At 41.0% G+C, this 23,714-nt stretch overlaps 1 protein-coding gene across 2 annotated transcripts in view; it reads left to right on the top strand.

Moving 5' to 3' along the window:
• The first annotated feature begins 11,997 nt into the window (after nucleotides 1-11,997).
• Nucleotides 11,998-23,714, top strand: part of LOC126483831 (potassium/sodium hyperpolarization-activated cyclic nucleotide-gated channel 2-like) — a 282,969-nt gene continuing 271,252 nt past the window's right edge. For both annotated transcript variants that reach the window (XM_050107031.1, XM_050107030.1), the window contains exon 1: nucleotides 11,998-12,158. In XM_050107031.1, coding sequence (XP_049962988.1) covers nucleotides 12,014-12,158 — 145 coding nt within the window. In that variant the 5' untranslated portion in view covers nucleotides 11,998-12,013. The remainder of the gene's footprint in view (nucleotides 12,159-23,714) is intronic.

The following is a 23,714-nucleotide window of genomic DNA, read 5'->3' as shown; positions in this document are numbered from 1 at the left end:
AAGAGTTCAGTTCGTGCACAAAATCCTACGTCGGCAATACTTTCGCAATTACGGACGTCTATGGCGGCAGCAGGGCTCAATATTTCTACAGGGGACTTTCAACGACTTGTTGAGTCCGTGCTATGTCGAGTTGCTGAGCTAAGCCGGGCAAAAGAATGTTCGACACAATATTAGGAGGTATCCCATGACTTTTGTCATCTCGCTGTTGATAGCTAGCTTATGCCTTCCATTATAGATGGATCCTTAATCTACCGTATAAATAGACCTATGCAGAGCACCTGAAAATGAAGAATCGATTCAATAAGACAAAAATTAAAGTAGGTTAAGATTTTACTATGAATTTATGAAAAGACCACTGAATTCATGAGTTTGCAGTTAGCAGCGTAGTTCAGCAAGGAACAAGCAGACAGATTATTTATCAGATTAGCTGAGCTGATAGAAAAAATTAATTTCATAACCATTTGCCACGTGGGGTAGCCGCGCGGTCTAGGGGGCCTTGTCACGGTCCGTGCGGCTCTCCAGTCGGAGGTTCGAGTCCTCCCTCGGGCATGGACGTGTGTGTTGTACATAGCGTAAGTTAGTTTAAGTTAGATTAAGTAGTGCGTAGGCTTAGAGACCGATGACCTCAGCAGCTTGGTCCCATAAGACCTTACCACAAATTTCCAAAAAGGAAAACAATTTTCATAACAATTTACAATGAGATCAAAACTTTTTTGGACCACAAATCGATTTTTACGCATTACACTTTCATGTCCAACGTAACCCTCATAAAATTTAAACTATCAAAATTCAAGGTGGAACAAATATTTAAAAAATTGACGAACCGATACTGTATTAAATAAAGTGTTTTATTCACTGTGAAAAATGTTCCAATATGGCCTTCAGATACTATTCTAATCTCAAAAAAGCTTACGTGCCCGATGATACTCGACTCTCACACAGATCGTGTTAAGAGTTCTCGGACCCTTCCGGTAGTTGTATATTGACAACAAACAAGACACACAAATGGATAACTGTTATTAAGCATAGTGCCCTTAAGTACCCACTGCACTTATTTAGTGCATATAAATGCCCAGTGGGTTCACATAGCACTGTTATTTTCTGCTATGCTCGTTGCTTCATTGTTGGTAGGCCCAATTGGATGGCACGAACGCTCACTAATCTTAGCAAGCTGATGGTTCAAAATGGCTCTGAGCACTATGGGACTTAACTTATGGGGTCATCAGTCCCCTGGAACGTAGAAATACTTAAACCTAACTAACCTAAGGACATCACACACATCCATGCCCGAGACAGGATTCGAACCTGCGACCGTAGCGGTTACGCGGTTCCAGATTGTAGCGCCAAGAACCGCTCGGCCACCCCGGTCAGCCGTTAGCAAGCTGAATCTGTTGTACAGTTTCATGGATTGATCAACACTAGAGAAAGATAAATATTTGAAGGTTACTTATCTTTTATTCTTGGTTTTATAAAATACGATAGTGGTGTGGATATATTTAGAGACAAAGCTTTGTACGAAGCATCTTCATGAGCATATTGGCTTGTTTAATTAGGTTGTTTTTACTAGGTTGCAAATGGACACACTAGGAAAAAGTGTATGTAAAATGATGTTTCAACTGGAAATGTTATAGTTGTTAAGTGATTAGTTACATTACTTCCAGATGTCAGAATTATTGGATAAATAGATTCTGGAGCATTTGCTGAACGGCGATCTTTGTAGCGGACACCTGTCACACGCACGTGACCGTCAAAATAGTCAAACAAACAGGATTTTAAACGATCATTAGGCAAGCACGAGGTTCGACCTCAAAATTGAACTGCTTCAATGGGTAATAGATTCCTGCTGCTACTTAGACCAAAATAAGTGCCAGTTGCTGGACATCACCTGAGATCCCGTGGGCAATGAAGTGCTTTTCAAGGTAGCCAACCTAGGTAACCCATGGCTGTGCCTTGTTGCGAAATGCCTGGAACAGCGGGGACGCCATCCGGAATCCCTTTACCAACGAGTCGATGTGAGACACCGTATAAGGATTCACGGTGCCGTGGTGATGATGGCACCTATCTTCTCTAACATCAGCTCCTGAGCCTTTGCGCGTTTTGTAGAGTCAGTAGGCCTTGAGTGCTCAAGTCCATAGATGTAGACATACTGGAACAAAGAGCAAACTTTATTTTACCAGAAAGTTGGAAAACACACGAAGAAACGCCGTCTACATGGGGCGTAGCACAAGCGTGCAGAGTGAGTCCACAGAAAACAACGTCAACAAAATGGTTCAAATTGCTCTGAGCACTATGGGACTTAACAGCGAAGGTCATCAGTCCCCCAGAACTTAGAACTACTTAAACCTAACTAACCTAAGGACAGCACACACATCCATGCCCGATGCAGGATTCGAACGTGCGACCGTAGCAGTCGCGCGGTTCCGGACTGAAGCGCCTAGAACCGCTCGGCCACCGCGGCCGGCACAACGTCAACAACTGAAGTAGCCCACAGTATATTCAACGCACAGAAACCTAAGTCTGGATAGACAATGGAAAGCAAGTTTATTGAAATGAACGTAACATTCAAGTTCTCCTTCTTCGGAGCATAATTACACAATGGATTCAGATAGTTCGGCAGTAAAGTCTCTCTCTTGTAAGTGAGTAAGGTGAGTGATTCTGGTGGACTGTCAAGCACGGATATGTGAATCACGGTTGCTAGAGTCAAAGTACTGGTACACAAGGAAGTAACTGTCACTAATTACACGAACACTTTGTCTGGCTAGAAATATTAAATCCCAGGAGGTTCATGCTGTAGAGGCCAAGTCTCAGCGTAGTTCGAGGACGACTGCTAGTGATTCCGTGTAGCGGCAGAGGCGAAGATCCCGGGCTGGTAGATTCGCGCTATATGACAGGTCGTGGGAGGAGCCCTGAGAGCTTGTCCGTGGAGAACCGACTCACCGTAGGTGTATGTTAGCCCAATACCGTTGAGGCTCGCCGGCCGAAGTGGCCGTGCGGTTAAAGGCGCTGCAGTCTGGAACCGCAAGACCGCTACGGTCGCAGGTTCGAATCCTGCCTCGGGCATGGATGTTTGTGATGTCCTTAGGTTAGTTAGGTTTAACTAGTTCTAAGTTCTAGGGGACTAATGACCTCAGCAGTTGAGTCCCATAGTGCTCAGAGCCATTTGAACCATTTTGAACCGTTGAGGCTCCCGGATAAGGTGAGACCTGTTTTGGGGCACGTGACCCTCCGGAAGCGAGCAGCGATGTCGCTGCCGCCTGTTGACAAGGCGTGCGCTCGGAGCTGAAGAAGCGGTGTTCGGCGTTGTAGCTGCTGCGACTTACGTCATAGTCCCCCACGATGCAGCACTCACACACACATGGCTCTGAGCACTATGGGACTTAACAGCTGTGGTCGTCAGTCCCCTAGAACTTAGAACTACTTAAACCTAACTAACCTAAGGACATCACACACATCCATGCCCGAGGCAGGATTTGAACCTGCGACCGTAGCGGTCGCACGGTTCCAGACTGTAGCGCCTAGAACCGCTCGGCCACACAGGCCGGCGATGCAGCACTATTATGCGGGAGGGGTATGAGTCCTGTCATAGGGTATAGTTAACAAACAAAAGTATAAATAAGTAATGAAAAATGTAGATCAAAAGTTAATAAAATAAATTAATTTTTCTATATCTAAACATATAATAAAACTGTAACCGTCCGATGTCCGTACATAAGAGATATTTAAGAGAACTTAATATGAGGGGTTTTTATACTTGTAATAGAAGGCAAAACAATTATTTTTAAAAGTTTTGTTTGTTTGTCTGTCCGTATGTTTGTACGCGCATCACGCAAAACCTACCGCACAAAATTCGATGCGTTTTTCATAATTGTATTGTTGGAGATCTAACTTAAAATTTGGTACATGCTTCATTTTGATACGCCGCCTAGAGGCCAAGTTATCTATACATGCAAAATGTTTTCTTTAACTGGGTCAGTAAGGGGAAATCGGAATCCATAGGAGATAGAGGTAAGCTGTCTTAGGAACCTTTAGGTGCTGATTTTGTGAGAACAGTTTTGCCATAATCAAAATGTTGGTCAAGTGTGAGTTGTCCGTGAAAATTAGTCAAATTGGTAAAAATTTTTCTTGATCTGGAGCGACTCTATTTCGTGTAAGGATCATTTCACTGCATTGGAAGAAAAAAATAGGAACAGCAAAAGTTTTATAAAACTAAATTAAATAAACCATGATTGAAATGGTAGACTCCGTGAAAAATAGTATTTTGGAACGTTTTGTCATCATAATAATAATGTTAACAGTTTAATGCCGTTATCCATAGATATTCTTGAATCCACTCTCGAATCGCGGTAATTATTATCTTTGATACGTTTGTCGAGTTGATGCTACTATTATCGTTGATAAGTTTGTCGAGATAACACTAAAAATCTCCGTTGCGCTCTTTTGACATCTTTACCTGCAGTTTTTTTATGTCTGTTTTTCTCGCCGATAATAAGCTTCACGATTTTTCAGAATTTACGCGGGTTCGAGTTCAATGCGGACGAATACGTTGGCAGAAGCTAGTATGCAATAAATATTATGTGTTAATGTCAATTTCGACTTCATCTAGTGCCATACTCGAGGTTACAAGGAGAAATAGTTTCGTGTTGGTGAAAATGTATCAAACAAAATGAGATGGTTATTAACAACAACAAGAAGTGCTCAACCGAAAATAGTGGATGCTGTGTTACAGTGTCGAACAATTTAAGACAAATTATTTCAACTTTATTTTGTAAGATGAGAGTCAAGGCAATGAATGGACATAACTCTTTTTAAGAAATTAGAGTCCCTGTTGAGAAGTTAAGATACGTTATAGCAGGAAAGAAAATAATCAGAACTATATCTAAAAGAGTCCAAATAACAATCCACATGTTAAAGTGAATTAGAACCAAAAATCATTGTGGGAATTCCCGTTGAGATCATACCTGAAGCAAATGTGTCTCCGAACTTCAGGAACATTAGATCTTCCAGTGTTCTAAAAGACGCTGCATCCTCCAGCCCCTCCAAGACAGTAAATTACAAGAAGGGTTTAAGATTTTGTATGTCCATCCTTTTAGCAGGAGGTCTCTCAGACGACGGCCGTTTACTATTGCGACAAAAAATAAAAACACCTTCAGCCGTACTTATGATTTTATTTTATTTTGTCGCTACCAGTTTCAACGCTTCATTGCGTCACCTTCAGGCCTGTATGCATAAAACATTAAAGACAGCATTATCAACTTATCAATCAAGTTACCATTTTCATACATAATTCATTTCAATGAAACTGTGACTCATATTTTTGATATTGGATTGTGAAAACAAATCTATCATCGAGTGAGATCAACGAAATAAGAGAAAAATTTGATAATATTTGGGATTTTGTTTATCATATGGGCCCCATCTTTTTGTCTATTAAATTTTTTACATCAAATTATTACCACGATGAACTACACAAAGGCATCAATTTTCGTCAAAGAAGTCGTATTTCTTTCGAATTTAGTTCGCCATATTGAATCCACCATTTCTAGTCTCTCAGTGCAGGTATCAGATCCGCTATCATCAAGGTCAAAAATCCCATTATAGCGATTTCTGTCCACAATGACCGATGTTTTGAATTTTGGCCAGATTTTTGCAGTTCTGGTCCTTTTTACAGAATCATGGTTACTGCTCCATGGCATAATTACCTCACGAGCTGAGCCACTATGCTGAGACGATGGTCCTCACTTAAAGTCAAATGTACGCTCGGTGGCAGAGCAGAGAAATGTTCCCTTACCACCTTACCGTGGGCGCTTTAATGTGGATAGGTTGCTTGCCACCTTAGCTTCTCTGACTAAAGCATTTCCGCGACTTCCCGGCTTCTGGCGAAAGTCAAGGGGTTGCGCACTACATGGATATTAGCTGCATCTTGACGTCACAGTACTAGCCAGAATTGCTTTTGAGATTGCTTAGAACTGAGTCCCTCGGCCCAGACGGACGTCTTTTGTTCCCGTGACATTTTAATTAAGCGTTTTTTGTTGGAATGCTCTGCTCCCGCGCCACTCCCCTAGTTATTAACCGCATTTCTGAAGGAATTGTCCGCGACCATGCCAACTGCGTCTTCCGTCTGTGACGACAGAGAGCAAAGTTGCTGATCCTTAATAAACACTTAAACAGTATTTGAATTATTTTTATATAGCTCCTTACTCAATGAAAAGATAAATATAGGAAAAGGCCTCCACGAGAAACTCAGAGAACTTAAGAGTTCATGCGAAAATTTACTGGCAGTCGTTCTGCCCTAGCACCGTTCGCGAACGGAACAGGGAAGGGTAGAAAAGACAGTGATGCCAGAAGTTTGCCCTCCACACACCGTAAGGTGGATTATAGATTATATGTTTTTCTTCCTTGGAAGCAAGAACTCATCGTTCCCCTAATGGTATTTTTTTTTTCTTTACTTTAGCACATCTCAGCGGAAACACTAATCGCCAGTTTCATTTATTTAACAGATAAAAACGCAATATACGTGTTACATTACGTATCATTACACTATTATTATCAAATAATGCCTTTAGGATTGCTTACACTTAACACACACACACTCTCGAATTAAAAAAGATTTTGCTTGTATAATGAACAAATGAAAACACCTGTAACATGTATTGTTTCTTGTTTGAGTCACCTTAATTTGTGGTGTATCCTCCAGACGCGCATCTGCTTATATCGTTTACAAATCTAGCGCCTGATGAACATTGCTTCTGTTCTGATAACAGTGTTTTGATTGAGATCGGCGACTAATACTGCAGTTCGCCAAAGTCCCATAACCAAGCACTGATAAAGACTAAATGCCCTGGTTACTTACTAAACAGGTTGCTGACATCCCCCTCTTCTCCGCATTTCAAAAATGGCTCTGAGCACTATGGGACTCAACATCTTAGGTCATAAGTCCCCTAGAACTTATAACTACTTAAACCTAACTAACCTAAGGACATCACACACACCCATGCCCGAGGCAGGATTCGAACCTGCGACCGTAGCAGTCCCGCGGTTCCGGACTGCAGCGCCAGAACTTCTCCGCATTTCCCTGAACTTAGAACAAGATATTCACGATTGTTAGGATGGGAAATGACAGTTCTGTCTTACAGGGGAACGTTTGGGTAAATATTAATGGCAAGAGTACCTTTCACTCTAGTATTCCCTCTTCTACAATATACACACATCGAAAACGGTTTTGCATGACCTCGGTTCCGAGAGTTCCGGAACCTGTACAGAAAATTGGAATAGAGATGTACATAAACATCATTTCCGCCCTTTTTATTGCTCATGAAACTACACATTTCATACAGTGAGATCTTCAAAGATGGTGGTCCTTATTGCTATACACACCGGTACCTCTAATACCCAGTAGCACGTCCTCTTGCATTGACGTATGCCTATATTCGTCGTGGCATACTATCCACAAGTTAATCAAGGCACTGTTGGTCCAGATTGTCCCACTCCTCAACGGCGATTCGGCGTAGATCCCTCAGAGTGGTTGGTGGGTCACGTCGTCCATAAACAGCCCTTTTCAATCTATCCCGGGCATGTTCGATAGGGTTCATGTCCGGAGAACATGCTGGCCACTCTGGTCGAGCGATGTCGTTATCCTGAAGAAAGTCATTCACAAGGAGTGCACGATTAGACGTCCATGAAGACGAATGTCTCGACAATATGCTGCCGATATGGTTGCACTATCGGTCGAAGGATGGCATTCACGTATCGTACAGCTGTTACGGCGCCTTCCGTAACCACCAGCGGCGTACGCCGGCCCCAATATAAAGCCACTCCAAAACAGCAGAGAACCTCCACCTTGCTACATTAGCTGGACAGTGTGTGTAAGACGTTCAGCCTCACCGGGTTGCCTCCAAACACGTCTCCAACGATTGAAGGCATACGCGACACTCATCGGTAAAGAGAACGTGATGTCAATCCTGAGCAGTCCATTCGGCGTGTTGTTGGGCCCTTCTGTACCGCGCTGCATGGTGTCGTGGTTGCAAAGATCGACCTCTCCATGGGCGTCGGGAGTGACGTTGCGCTTCATGCAGCCTATTGCGCGCAGTTTGAGTCGTAACACGACGTCCTGTGACTGGACGAAAAGCATTATTCAACATGGTGGCGTTGCTGTCATGGTTCCTCTGAGTCGTAATCCGTAGGTAGCGGTCACCCACTGCTGTAACCCTTGGGCGGCCTGAGCGAGGCATGTCATCGACAGTTCCTGTGTCTCTGTATCTGTCCACTGGGGGCCGAACCACACAATAACCCTACGTTCGGTGTGGGGCGGCGGTGGGGTGGGTGGACTGCTGGAGCCTGTTGTGGGGTTGTGAACCACTGAGAGCTATGGCGGGGACGAAGCATCTCCTTCGTTTCTAGGTCCCCAGTTCCACACGATACAATATAACATTCTAGATAACTGACTCATTTTTGTAACATCAACCGACATTGCCTTGTCTTGCAGGTACTGCGAAAGGCTGAAAGCAATGGGAAACGTCTGTCGTTATTTTTCCGAGGGCATGCAAGTCTACTGTACTATGAAATGGTAATGGCATCACCCCATTCCAATCTCCGGGTGTGAACTACTCTGGAGGACGTCATTATCAGGAAAAAGAAAACTCGCATTCTATGGATTGAAGCGTGGGTTGTTAGATCCCTTAATCACTCGCGTAGGTTAGAGACGTTAAAACAGAAACGAATAAATTGGAGACAGTTACGGTGGAAATTAGTGAAGTTCGGTGGGAGGATGAACAGGATTTCTGATCAGGTGAGCACAGAACTATAAGTACGCAATCCAATAGCGGTAATTTAGGAGTAGGTCTAATAATGGCGTGGAAAATAGGAATGCGGATCAGATTCTATAAACAGCATTGTGAACACATTATCGTAGCCAAGAAGGACATGACGCCAACACCCGCCACAGTAGTACAAGTTACCATGTCATGATGAAGAGATTGAAAAATGTATGATGGGACAGAAGAAATCCGCCAGATAGTTAAGCGAGAGGAAAATTTAATTGTGATGGGAGACTGGAATTCGACGGTATGAAACGGAAGAGAAAGAAAAAAATAGTAAGAGAACATGGACTGGGGGAAAGGATTGAAAGGGGAAGCCACCTGGTAGAATTTTGTGTAGAACATAATTTAATCATCGCTAACACTTGAGTTAAGGAACATGAAAGAAGAATGAATACATGTAAGAGATCGGGGGACAATAGAAGGTTTCAGATTGATAATATAATGGTAAGACAGAGATTCTGAAATCAGATTTTAAACTGTAAGACATTTCCAGAAGCAGATGTGGACTCTGACCACAATTTACGGATAATTAGGACTCTGACCACAATTTACAGGTAATTAAATGCAGATTAAAACTCAATCAAAACATAGGAAATTAAGGAGATGCGACCTGGATAACTTGAACGAAGCAGAGATTGCTGATGGCTTCAAAGACAGCAGTGGAAAGCGGTTGACTGAATGGGTGAAAGAAATGCAGTAAAATATGAATAGGTAAATTTGAGAAATGAAATAATGAAGGCGACAGAGGATCAAATAGGTCAAAAGACAAGTCCTTGAAGAAATCCTTGGGCGTCACAGGAGATATTGAATTGAATTGATGCAAGGAAAAAGTATAAAAAAAAGCAGAATGTAAAGCAGTTAGAAGAGAATACAGACTTCTAAAAACGAGATTGACAGAAAGTGCAAAATCCCTAAGCAGGAATGGCTATACGAAAAAAACAAATCTGTAGAAGCGTGTATAACTAAAGAAAAGATTTTGCCTGTAGGAAAATTAAAGAGGAAAATAGTACTAATCAAAGAAGAAAAAGCTGAAAAGGGAAGGATTATATGGAGGGACTATATAAGGGAAACCAACTTGAAGGCAGCATTCTAGAAAGGTAAGAGGAAGAAGCTGAAGACGAGATGAGAGATACGACACTGCCGGAAGAATTAGAGCGCTGAAAGACTTATGTCGAAACAAGGCGCCTGTAGCAAACGACATTCACTCAAAACTACTGATACCCTTGGGAGAGCCAGCCAAGAAGAAACTATCCCGTCTGCCATGGAAGATGTATACCAAAAGACTTCAAGGAGAATGTAATAATCCCAGTTCCAAGAAAAACAGAGGTAAATATTACCGAACCATCAGTTTGATAAAGCATGGTTGCAAAATACTGGCACGAATTGTTCACAGAAGAAGTTAAATGCTGGTAGAAGGCGACCTCGGGGCATATCAGTTTGGTTTCTGGAGAAATATAGGAACGCGCAAAGCAATACCGACCCGATGACTTATCTTAAAAGATAGACTGAAGAAGGGCAAACCTACGTTTATAGCACTTGTAGTTTTAAAGGAAGTTTCTGACCATGTTGACAAGACTACACTCTTTGTAATTGTGAAGGCAGCAGGGGTAAAATACTGGGCGGAAAAGGTTGTTTATAACTTGTACAGAAACTATAGTTCAGTATAAGAGTCGAAGGTCATGGAAGGGAAGCACTGATTGAGAAGGGAGTGAGACGTTGTTGTAGCCTATCCCGGATATTAACCAAGATGTACATAGGGCAATCAGTAAGGAAACAAAAGAAAAATCTGGAGAAAGAATTAAAACGCAGGTAGAATAAATAAAACTTCTGAAATTTCCCAATGACCTTGTAATTCTGTCAGAGACAGCAAAGGACCTGGAAGATCAGCTGAACGGAATGGACAGTGTTTGAAATGGATTATAAGTTTAAAATCAGCAAAACAAGGGCAACGTAATACAGTCGAATAAAAATCAGGTGGCGTTGAGAGAATTAGATTAGAGAAAGAAACACTAAAAGCGGTAACTGAGTTTTGCTATTTGGGTAATAAAATAACTGATCGCCGAAATGGATAGGACATAAAATGTAGACCGTCAATGGCAATGAAAGTATTTCTGGAGAAGAGAAATTTGTTAGCATCGAATATACATTTGTTACGAAGCCTTTTCTGAAGGTATTTGTCTGGAATGTAGCCTTTTAGGAAAATGAAACGAGAACAGACGAAAATGTATGCTTTTTTTAATGTGGTGCTATTGAAGACTGCTGAAGATTAAATGGCTAGATCATGTAATTAATGAGGCGGTACATCTACATCTACACACATAGTCCGAAAGCCACCGCAAGGTGCATGGCAGAGGGTACCGCGTACCACTACTTGTCATTTCCCCTCCTATTCCACTCGCAAACAGAGCGAGGGAAAAACGACTGTCTGTACGCCTCCGTGTGAACCCTAATTTCTCGTATTTTATCTTCGTGGTCTTTACGCGCGATGTATATTGGTGGGAGCAGTATCGTTCGCTAGTCAACTTCAAATGCCGGTTCTCTAAATTTTCTCAGTAGTATATCCCGAAAAGAACGCCGCCTTCCCTCCAGGGATCCCTATTTGACTTCCCGAAGCATCTCCGTAACACGTTTTGCTCGAACCTACGGGTAACAAATCTAACAACCCTCCTCTGCAATTGCGGACAAAAGAAATTTGTGGCATAATTTGACCAAAGGAAGGGATCGGTTGATGGGATAGGGAATCACCAGTTTAGCACTGAAGTGTCAGTGGGGAAGGGGGATGGAGAAGTCAGAATTGAGGGGGACCACGAAACGAATACAGTGAGTGCGATCAAATGTAAGTAGATTGCAGTAGTTATTTGGAGATAAACAGGCTTACACAGAATGGATTAGAAGTAGGACGTTGCATCAAACCAGCCTGTGGACTGAAGAGCAAGAAAAATAACAACAAAAGTGAAACAACATCGTTCTAAATGAAATTGGCATTTCACGCATAACTGTAGTGTACTGCCTTGGCCAGACATCTCTGTAAGATTATGCTCCGGTAGAAGCTGATTGCTCGTCTGAGTTAAAATTGAGACTTTTTTTCAATATTCCGTGGAAAATTAGATATGTCTTGTTTGTTGTATTACGGCGTGTCCCGCCACCCTCTAACGGAGGCGCCTCTGCCGTGTTGCAGGTTTTACTGGGACCTGTGCATGCTGCTGCTGCTCGTCGCCAACCTCATCATCCTGCCCGTCGCCATCTCGTTCTTTAACGACGACCTGAGCACGCGATGGATCGCCTTCAACTGCCTCTCCGACACCATCTTCCTCATAGACATCGTCGTCAATTTCCGCACCGGTGAGTACACACATACGCGCAGCCGCCGAGACAGCAATCTGCCATTTCTTCCGCTCGCTGAGCTCGTCAGTAGAAACGCACGTCAGCAGGAAAAGCCGTTTCGTGCGTGCGTTAAATGCGTTTTGTCCCGTTGACCTCTTCCAGATGGTTGCTTGCAAGGAAGCTCCCCATCGCAGATCCCTTAGATTTATTGGTAAGAAGTCCCAGTGGACAGCCAGCATGAAAACAGGGAGAAGAGTACTAAATTGTGAAAAAAAAGCAACATGGAAACAGCGAACGGTCCAATCATAACAGGTGTAATATTGAGGGATGCTAATCAGCAGCGTGGTCGCGCTTTTGGAATCTAAAGCGGACGAGCCGGGTTCGAAACTCCCTCGAGCCATTTTTTTTTATTTTTTTCCACAACCTGTCAATCCGGTCATTGAAATGTTTGTTCTCCTTCTGTAGTCTTGGCACCTCTCATACTATACATTGGCTGTAGAATATGAGTCGTGTGGTAAGAACACGTTACCGTCGCAATTAAATGAGATGAATAGTGTGAGCAGGCGAGATACCAAAAAAATGGTTCAAATGGCTCTGAGCACTATGGGACTCAACTTCTGAGGTCATTAGTCCCCTAGAACTTAGAACTAATTAAACCTAACTAACCTAAGGACATCACAAACATCCATGCCCGAGGCAGGATTCGAACCTGCGACCGTAGCAGTCTTGCGGTTTCAGACTGCAGCGCCTTTAACCGCACGGCCACTTCGGACGGCTGGCGAGATACCACATAGACGTCTCACAGAAATGAGAACAAATAAACGGGTATGAACTACGTCACAACAAAGGAATCTAAGAGTCAAAACTTACAAAACGGAACGGAACTTCAAAAACGTTCAAAACATATGTTTTGACAGAGCGCAAGGAATCTGTATGATTGTGAAACTGTTGCGTTCATTTGTTGCAGCTTATGTGACAAACTATTGTGTTTTCATCATTTCCTTGGCAGTGATCACATTCACATTCGTACGATCACCTAAATCGGGCAAGAAGGCATATGTCAGTCACTTTACCAGGTGTACAAATTAAGTGCGTCGGTAAGAGGTTCTTTTCATATGACACACGTACTGTCACTAGTGCCGTGTATGTATGGCAGACCAGGCGTGTTTTCCGGTGGAGGATTCGGCTGACTTGTCACCTTGTCACCAAAAGATTGCGGTTGCCACTCCAAAGCCAGTTCCTTACGGCTGCTAATAGAGTAGTTGAGCAGAATCAACTGTCAATATAGCTCCGTTCCCTACACCTCGATGTTACAAACGGACGTTACACCACGACACAGACACAAATTTGAATTCATTGAATAGTGAAAACAAAATAATTGATGTGATAGGCTTTGAACACGGCCCGCCCGCTTGGCAGTCCAACGCCGTGATCACATACGAATGGCGCCGTCGCTCTGGCATTCTGCCCTCTATTGCTCTTGGACCATTCAATGTTTCTATTTTGCTATTTTTTACAGTTCGATACACTTTCTTCCTGTTTTCATGCTTGACATGTGCTAAGTTTTTTACGGGCTCACTGGGCCTTCTTACCACTGAATCTGAGGGGGTGCGATAGGGAGTTTCCCTAGTTAGAAACCTCAACAGCTGTCAGTAAGTTTAATGACATATGTTTCCATATAGCAGGTATACAACGGAAGATTTTCACGAAAGTTACTATGCTATTCAAAAACCAGTCATCTCTCTGCTATCTGGATGTACATCTCTGGTCTCTGAGTACAAACTACAGCAAGTCCGCAGATTTATGTTGACAGCTTTATCTGCCACCTTGTGGTGTTGCAAAACATTTCGATCGATCTCTGTGTGGTTAAAAATTATTTATCTAGTTCAGATTATAAATCTTATATCATGGACTATAACAGTGACTGAAGCAGGAAATTGTCATTCCAGGTCGGAATTGCAACACTTCACCAGATGACATCTACGTAACCACAAAAATTGCTACTGTCACATAAATTACGAATTTCAGAACCTCTCGCGTGTTTTTTTTTTTTTTTTCCTGCAAATGATAACAAAATTTATTGCTCAGGAAATATTTCATGTGCTTCGTACCTTCATTGTTCGATTCATCCAGGCATTTGACGAGCGCTCCCAACCCTATTCCCGACATCCATTATATTTCAGCTTATATATGAGTTTTCAAAACATGCCACCTCCAGCGACCATAAGTGCAGATCATTTTCCTGGAAGCTTGATATTTAATGGTCTGTTGAAGGAAATATATTGTTTCACTAGCAACACCTGCCTGTGACATTAAGTGACAATGTAAATTCTAGTAGTCAGTGCATAACTTTAGATACCAAGTACATACAAATGTTATGCTGACAGATACCACTTTGGATCCGTCTAATTACAACTGAATAAAACGACTTGTTGGTGTCCTTCGTGTTTCGCCTGTATTATTTCAAAGACGGTAAAAGTAGCGTAAAACGTATACAGTTTTGTTATTATACAGTTTTGTTTTACATACTGGACATCGTCCGTTGAGATTATAAACAGTCCTGGCAGTTTCTGATTTCCTATGACGTAGTAATAGTTTTAATTTCTACTACAAATTTCGTAGACGTTGCTCTATGAGTGTTCAAATCCAGTTCTAGTGCTATTCTCCGGCTTGTGAAAGTTCGAAATTTTATTTGCACAGAATTACGAAACTAACACTTTTTTTTCATTTTATGTTTTGGAGTTCATTGGTGACAGTGGACTTTACTGCCAACTGTCGAATGTGTGCTTGTGATATCTCTGCCCAATGGGTGAGTGTGTGCGTGCATGTATGTGTGTGTGTGTGTGTGTGTGTGTGTGTGTGTGTGTGTGTGAGAGAGAGAGAGAGAGAGAGAGAGAGAGAGAGAGAGAGAGAGACAGAATTTGTTAATTTTAGTATGGTAACAAACTGGTACAGTGTTATTTTCTGTACTTTATAATTTCTTTTATTAAGCTTACTAGACAGTTTATATTGATATATTATTGGTCTTTTATCACTTTTTTTCTGCAGTGGATTTCTGGTTGTGGTAGTGTTCCTGCATTGATATAAGGTGTGGTTATTTATCTCGACGGTTGTGATACCTTGTTCCAAGTTGGTAGGACGATTGTTAGCTGTGCTTCACATGTGGAATGGTTTGTTTCATACTTGAACACTTAATGTGCCTTTTTCAAGATGTTTTAAAATTTCTGCATGTGATCCTTATATAAGCTGTACCACAACTTTGACATTAAAGTTTGTTTATTCGTAATCCCTGGAATTTGTCCTCCTTGACTGTTGTTGGCTTAATTTTGTTTGGAGAGTTTGCGCAGTTTTATATCTACATCTACACGGATACTCTGCAAATCACATTTAAGTGCCTGGCATAGGGTTCATCGAACTACCTTCACAATTCTCTCTTATTCCAATCTCGTATAGCGCGCGAAAAGAACAAACATCTTTCCGTACGAGCTCTGATTTCCCTTATCTTTCCGTACGAGCTCTGATTTCCTTTATTTTATCATGGTGATCGTTTCTCCCTATGTAGATTGGCGTCATCAAAATATTTTCGCATTCGGAGGAAAAAGTTGGTGATCGAAATTTCTTGAGAAGATCCCGCCGCAACGAGATGTGGAGGCCCTGTTTCTCTATTATGTTTACCAATCTGTGTGTCAATTTACATGTGTAATTCACAGTGTGCTATGTATTTTGTTCCTGCGTGGTATTGTCATCGTGTATGTGTGTTGCGCGTATTTGTGGGTTTGGGACTTGTGTGTTTTCCTGTAATCTGGATATATTGGACGCGTCGTGTTTGGTTTGTATTTGTGTTTTAATTTTTTAGTCAAAGGAACGGTAAGGTTAAAAAAAAGAAAACTGTAAACAACATGAAGAAAATGAGTGTTCGTCTCCTAATGCTATGTATATAAAATTTCTGACAGTAGCAAGCAGAAGAATAACATTAAACCGGAACACGGGCACATACCGAACATTCACAAAATTTGAGGGTAAAAAGTTAAACTATTATTGCGTCATAGAAAATCAGGAAGGGCCAGAATACAGTACAAAATTACAACAGTATATTAAAAAATATATATCTTTCGGGCCACTGATGATGCTTTTCGAATAATAAAGACTAAGATTAATGCCACGAAAAGTTTGTTTTATTCAGTTGCTATTAGACGGATCCAAAGTAATAATTATCGACATAAAATTACACGCAACAGAGGCAACAAAAGTTACAGCTGTAAAAGTGTATTTAAGTTTAAATTGAAATGACCCTTACTCATTTTAATATGATTTATTCGAAATAAGTACTTGCTTTGTTAATACATAATATTTTACCGTATCACTAGTCAGTTTCACATATGATTTCAACTTTATTCAAGAAAGATTGAATTGTTTGCATCTCTTTATTTTAAGAATGACACGTATTTAAGCGGTTTGTTCTTATAGAACCTAATTGATTGAATTCTGCTGCATGTTGTGTAGTACTTTTGCACCACAATGGAATGCATGAGTAAAATATAAGTGAAATAACGCGAAATCAATTTTCTGATCACCCTGAAATACCAGGGTCAAACGAGACTTTTGAAAAGATGAAGCAGAATTATCACCGTTATTAGGGATCTAGTCTTGAGAAATAGTGCAAATAATGGTGATAATTCATGCACAACCTTCTTGAATGAAGTTGACATTGTTTGCTCATTTTGTTCTTCTCCAGAAAAATGCTACTAACAATGTGCTAGGCTAATCTGGGCGGAGAATCGGGCATGATTTTCTTTTGCTTTCTAGTGACACTTCGTGGCCGCCATATTGTAGATGAGCAAAATACGAAGTATGAGGGTTTTTGGCTGGTACGCTTAGGCAGCTGGAGTTTGATATCCTGTTTCGATAGAGATCACTGGTAAAAACGTATGAAATATTGCAGGAAATCACAGATGAAATAATATTTAATTGGTGTAACTGTAGTAAACAAACCATGTAAAGGAGAGTTCTGACACACTCCTTACATAAGGAATGCGTCAGAGCTCTGCATTACAACCAATAAAGTTAAAACATCTTCTGTTACTGGCGTGTTTTGTAAAAAAAAAATCTTTACGATGAGTCGTGAAATCTTCAAGAAGATGTTACAAATAATTTCACGTGATACTTCAAGATACACCCCATGCGAAACAGAATGAAGGACTTAAAAGCAAAATACACGTATCGCTTCTGCACAGAGTGGATGTTCAGTCTATCAATAAATTTATACTCTCAAAGAATTTTCGCTGATTGGCTTGGAACATGATACGAAAACTTTATCCACCAACTGCTCGCTATTAAGTAATCATCTGTTACTTTATTGGAGATGTAATGTCTCCAGGGTCATGCCGAGGAATTTGTATGTGAAAAGTAAAGAAACCGATCCATTTCATAAGTTATGACAAGTGTAGTGTAGTGCAGAAGGGGAAACGAAAACCATGAGTAATATAACAACTCTTAGGAAAACCGCTTACACTGTTATTAGGCTGATGTTCAATATCTTTTCTTTTCACGTTGCTCCAGGAACTGACACAAATGCTATTGAACCTCCAGAGATTTATGTACTTCAGCAACTGCCACCACCCTAGCAAAGAGTAGAGTTCTTGTTGTCTATCGGCAAATGATGTTCGAGTTAACCCTGGAACCAGCTCATCACAAACTATGTTATTTTCTTGATTGTGGCGTTCTGCCTTGAGGGTGAAGATGAAATAGGACAATTACACTTTTTTGTCAACAGCGTGGATTGTGATGTAATGGATACATGTTTGTAGATGCTGCACCGTGGCGTAAACAGCTATTACGGTAGTTAATGTAAAAAACCGAACTAAATGATCTTTCTCCGCAACGAATCTTTATAGCCCAGAAGTCACATTCGTAACCATGTGAATGACCCCTCATAGTTTTCCACAAATTCCCCTAAATATTACTGAACTTTCGTTGAATAATGTGTTTACAGTTTTCTAAAAAATGGCTCTGAGCACTATGCGACTTAACTTCTGAGGTCATCAGTCGCCTAGAACTTAGAACTAATTAAACCTAACTAACCTAAGGACATCACACACATCCATGCCCGAGGCAGGATTCGAACCTGCGACCGTAGCGGTCACGCGGTTCCAGACTGAAGCACCTTTAACCGCACGGCCACACCGGCCGGCTACAGTTTTCTAACAAAATATTTATACGTTACAAAAGTTCTAAAACTAACTGGCTTTTGTATTTTGTACACAGTAATCATGTAGTTCCAAACAGTTTTTAACGTTTCAGCATGTGTGTGTTGACTTTGACACATAACTATGTTGTTAGAAACCTAAATATACATTACTGCATGTAACTGTAAGTATGCTTCAAGCACATCTGATGTTTCAGATTTGTTGTAAGCAAACCATCTTATGCCCACACCCACTAGCTATTAATCACCTCTCTCCCTCCCTCCCTCCCTCCCTCCCTCCCTCCCTCCCTCTCTCTCTCTCTCTCTCTCTCTCTCTCTCTCTCTCTCTCTCTCTCTCTCTCTCTCTCTCTCTCTCTCTCCGCGCGCACGTGTGTGTAGCTTTGCATCTTCTATTATGCATAATGTATAATGGAGTTTCGATCGAGTGTAAACGGATGTAGTGTGTAGTGAAAGTTACAGAGCTGAGAAGCGATAAAAGTAGCGACTTCCTCTTGTATTCTTGCAGGGTTTTAATAGTGGAAACTTATTTTTCTAAGCAGAACATGCTGAAATGCTTTGACATTGTTCGGAGATAATCTGTAAATTTCATAAATTCTTCCCGAAAATTTTAGGAGTACTTTAGAAATCCTAGGAATGTTTTAGAACTTACTCTGATGTTCTGGAATAGGGCATGTGAATGCTTTCGGATGTTTTTGAATGATCTTCAGGGCTTAGGAACTGGGAATATTTAATTATATGTTCTATAAGTTTCCATGTTTGAGAGTACATTAGGTGATACTCTTTTCGATTAGGTCAACAATAAAAGAAACTTCAGAGTGACTATTTAAGTGAGATTTTCAGTGAACAAATATTTAAATGCTATTTACTGAGTGAGTGACATGCACTATTCAGTACATAAACAGAAGAGATTATTTACGCAGTTACAAGTGAAGAAAAAAGAGAGGCGCGAAGAAATGAAGAACAAGAAGGAGAAAGACGACTTCTCAGAGACCGGAAATATCGTAAACGAATGAGAATGGGTCAGATAGTTTATTCTGTTGGCAGTTAATGTGTCAGAAAAAAGAAAAAAAAGTTATTTTCTATCTACACAAAAACATGTAAGATTTGGCGAATGGCTTAGGTTGTGTTCCAGACGTCACAAAATATTCGAAAAGCTGTGAAACCTAGTAATTATTAGTTTCTCCGTGTTCGGTGCGAACCGATTTCGTAGTTGGATGTTCAGTTTACGAAAAACAGCTTGCGACCTTAGGATGTCGGCCCACATCACATCGTCGAAATCTCTACACTTGCCAGTATACCTATAAGACGGTACCAATGAGCTTCTTAAGTAGACTGGAGGCCTGGCACTTGCATATCGAGGCACGTAAAACTACCTAAGCCTACACCACAAATGGGACATCATTTGAGCACCTAGTCAATCTTGAATTAGTCATTCTGTGGCTACTCAAGCACCTTGGAAGCCTGTGGTCTCAAAGTGACACACGTTCAGATAGGGAATAATTTTCCTCGACGTAGAACTTTTTTTTTTTTTTGTCTCAAAGGTTGTGAATTTCTTTGAACGGTAGATGTTCATTCCGGCTTTATCGACGAAATGCTGTAACAAGTTGGCATGGTATGGGAAGACGAGAATTTGCATTCTTAATGCTGAATTGCGATGACGGCGACCGAACTGCCTATTTAAACTTACTTTCGGGAAAATAATAATTCAAACAAAATAATTCTAAACACCTTTTATTCGATATCAAGATAATGTGTCTTCTGTCGCGTTCGATTTTCAAGATATTACATTGTAGTTCTGGAACACAGAACCGACCTTTTAAGGCTTTCAGGGCAGACCAACATGATAAATAAATTTCATCAAATGCAGGTCTTGTTTTAGCAAATACACAATGTGTCTGAGCTAAAACTGTTGTGGTACTGTTCGTCATGGAAATATGACGAGTTCTTTGGTGTAGAAACTGGTAAAAATATCCAGAAACATTTACAGAGCGATCCCAGCCACTAACATTTTTCTAGTTTAAAACAAGGTGCAGTTAGCGTTATCTCGCGATCAATTAACATGTGATAATTGGCAATGAATTATAAATGCTGACCGCAGGTGCTGCATTAGCGATAAAGGATGGAATATAATTAGTTCTTCTCCTCCCCCCCCCCCTTCTCTCTCTCTCTCTCTCTCTCTCTCTCTCTCTCTCTCTCTCTCTCTCTCTCTCTCTCTCTCTCTAATGTCACATGAACAAGCGGCAAACGAATTTTGTTGTCAGTACAAGAAAAACAACAATCTTGCCTTTACACAGTGCAGATACGAACCTTAATACACAACAGAAATATCGGGTGATAAAAAGTCAGTATAAATTTGGAAACTTAATAAACCACGGAATAATGTAGATAGAGAGGTAAAAATTGACACACATGCTTGGAATGACATGGGGTTTTATTAGAACAAAAAACAAACACCCCATATTGCTAGATGCGTGAAAGATCTCTTGCGCGCGACGTTTGGTGATTATCGTGTGCTCAGCCGCCACTTTCGTCATGCTTGGCCTCCCAGGTCCCCAGACCTCAGTCCGTGCGATTATTGGCTTTGGGGTTACCTGAAGTCGCAAGTGTATCGTGATCGACCGACATCTCTAGGGATGCTGAAAGACAATATCCGACGCCAATGCCTCACCGTAACTCCGGACATGCTTTACAGTGCTGTTCGCAACATTATTCCTCGACTACAGCTGTTGTTGAGGAATGATGGTGGACATATTGAGCATTTCCTGTAAAGAACATCAGCTTTGTCTTACTTTGTTATGCTAATTATTGCTATTCAGATCAGATGAAGCGCCATTTCTCGGACATTTTTTGAAATTTTTCTTTTTTTTTTTTTTTTTTTTGTTCTAATAAAACCCCATGTCATTCCAAGCATGTGTGTCAATTTGTACCTCTCTATCTACATTATTCCGTGATTTATTCAGTTTTCAAATTTATACTGACTTTTTGATCACCCGGTACATCGAATAAAAAGAAAGCGGTCATCTTATTTCACTAGTCTATTTTCCGTCCCCATTTCAACCCGTACATAGTTTCACAACAAACAGCCTTTTCTTAGAACGGAATTTTTAAGGTAAAAATATTCTTTAAATTCATGTAAGAAACTTTAAATTCCTTAGGTTTTAATCTTTACTGAACTGAAACATTTTTGGAGAATTTAACGACTGTTGCACACCTATGTTTCGTTTCAAAATAGGTGTGAACTCCAGTCCACTCACAAAGCTGAGACGCCTTCAATTCGAATCTGCCTCGTTTGCTGAGAATTTCAGTTCATTTATGACGGCGTCAGAGCTTTCAGAGTGTTTGCAACCAACTCTACGTCACTGCAGACAGGTTTCAATCAGTACAGTGTTCACCATTTTGAGGATCTTTTAACATGGAAATAAGTCTCAATGGAAGGACGGGAACCTAAACCGATAGTGCGCTGTTAAGTGAAGAGCTGGCTCGTTCTTAATTCATGATTACTCTCCACTCGTATTTTATGTAAAAGACATAAATTCAACGACCGTCGTCGTTTGGATCATTAATGACAGATTACTGCTGGAATCTGAGCTGCAATTCATGGAATTTTGAGTCAACACGACTATTTTAAACTCACGAAAGTGTCGCAGCTGTCTCGTGAATCGTGGCACTTAATGCAACAGCATTAACACAGTGTTACCAATTACAAAAAGTAGCGTCCCTTCCGTTTTCATTAAAATTGTTCATGTACTCTCGAAAAAACATTCGTGCTTTTAAATTCTCTCTTCTTCGTGCGGGAAGTACACAGTGGAACCTCTTTCATCCGTTCCTCATTAATCTGGATTTCTGCTTCATTCGAATCGTTGTACAGTGTTTAATACTCCGGAAACAATAGTGGAAACAATAGATGGCGACCATCATTAAGTTTAAATTCAGCTAACCGCCTTACACGAGTCCTGGGACTTTGTCTGTTAACAAGTTAACACTGTGTTCCACAGTACACCACTATCCCTGTTTGTTGCGAGTGTCAAATAACATCAATAAGGTAGAAGATGGCAGTATCCATAGACAAAAATGCACTAGCCCAACCGTTGTCGAATCCACTGACGCAGTTTGCACACGGATTATGGAAACTGGTGACAATGGCGATTCGTCGAAGTTCGTTGAAGCATTTTCAAACGTACCAGGACGCTCATAGATAGGTTTTAATGACATCAATCACGGTATGAGATTTGATGAAAAAATTATCGCCGTTTGTTCGTCTGCATACGTTGATGATAGTGATGACGGACTAGCTGGCGCTCAGTTTGAAAATGTTATGACCCACAAAGAGATAAGGAAATAATGGTTAATTTGCAACACCAGATAGAAACTACTACGGCCGAAATAATGATGGTGAAATGCCTGCTTCGTCATGTTGTTGTTGTGGTATTCAGTCCAGAGACTGGTTTGATGCAGCTCTCCATGCTACTCTATCCTGTGCAAGCTTCTTCATCTCCCAGTACCTACTGCAACCTACATCCTTCTGAATCTATTTAGTGTATTCATCTCTTGGGCTCCCTCTACGATTTTCACCCTCCACGCTGCCCTCTTATACCAAATTGGTGATCTCTTGATACCTCAAAATATGTGCTTCCAAGCGATCCCTTCTTCTAGTCAAGTTGTGCCACAAATTTCTCTTCTCCCCAATTCTATTCATTATCTCCTCATTAGTTATGTGATCTAACCATCTAATCTTCAGCATTCTTCTGTAGCACCACATTTCGAAAGCTTCTGTTCTCTTCATGCCTAAACTATTTATCGTCCACATTTCACTTCCATACATGGCTACAGTCCATGCTGCACGTAAACGAGAAACGTATCCCTCTCAAAATAAACTTGCTGATTGTTTCAGTTTTTTTCAGTGTGTTTTTTTAATTTCCTGTCACAATATGTGAAAATAAATATTATGTGTGTGTTCACTGCATTTAATCAAAGTTATTCCAATTTTTTTCTGAATCTATGGGTTGTCTGGATTTTCGATAACCTGGATGATCTACTATTCCAATTATTCCAGATAAACGAGGCTCGATTACAACTCCAATTTCCACAATTTTACAAAGACAAAGAAACATAAGTATAAAATGACACTTGGTAAAATTTTACCGGCCAATTTTTTTTAAAATTTTTTCTACTCTATGTTGCCGAACTCTAAATCCCATTCGCACTGGCCGGCACATGTGACCGAGAGTTTCTAGGCGCTTCAGTCCGGAACCGCATTGCTGCTACGGTTGCAGGTTCGAATCCTGGCTCGGGCATGGATGTGTGTGATGTCCTTAGGTTAGTTAGGTTTAAGTACTTCTAAGTCTAGGGGACTGATGACCTCAGACGTT

The sequence above is a fragment of the Schistocerca serialis genome, chromosome 6, assembly GCF_023864345.2.
Source record: "Schistocerca serialis cubense isolate TAMUIC-IGC-003099 chromosome 6, iqSchSeri2.2, whole genome shotgun sequence".
Classification (NCBI taxonomy): domain Eukaryota; kingdom Metazoa; phylum Arthropoda; class Insecta; order Orthoptera; family Acrididae; genus Schistocerca; species Schistocerca serialis.
Note: the sequence above shows the minus strand (reverse complement) of the source record. Positions and strands in the feature narration are given on the sequence as shown.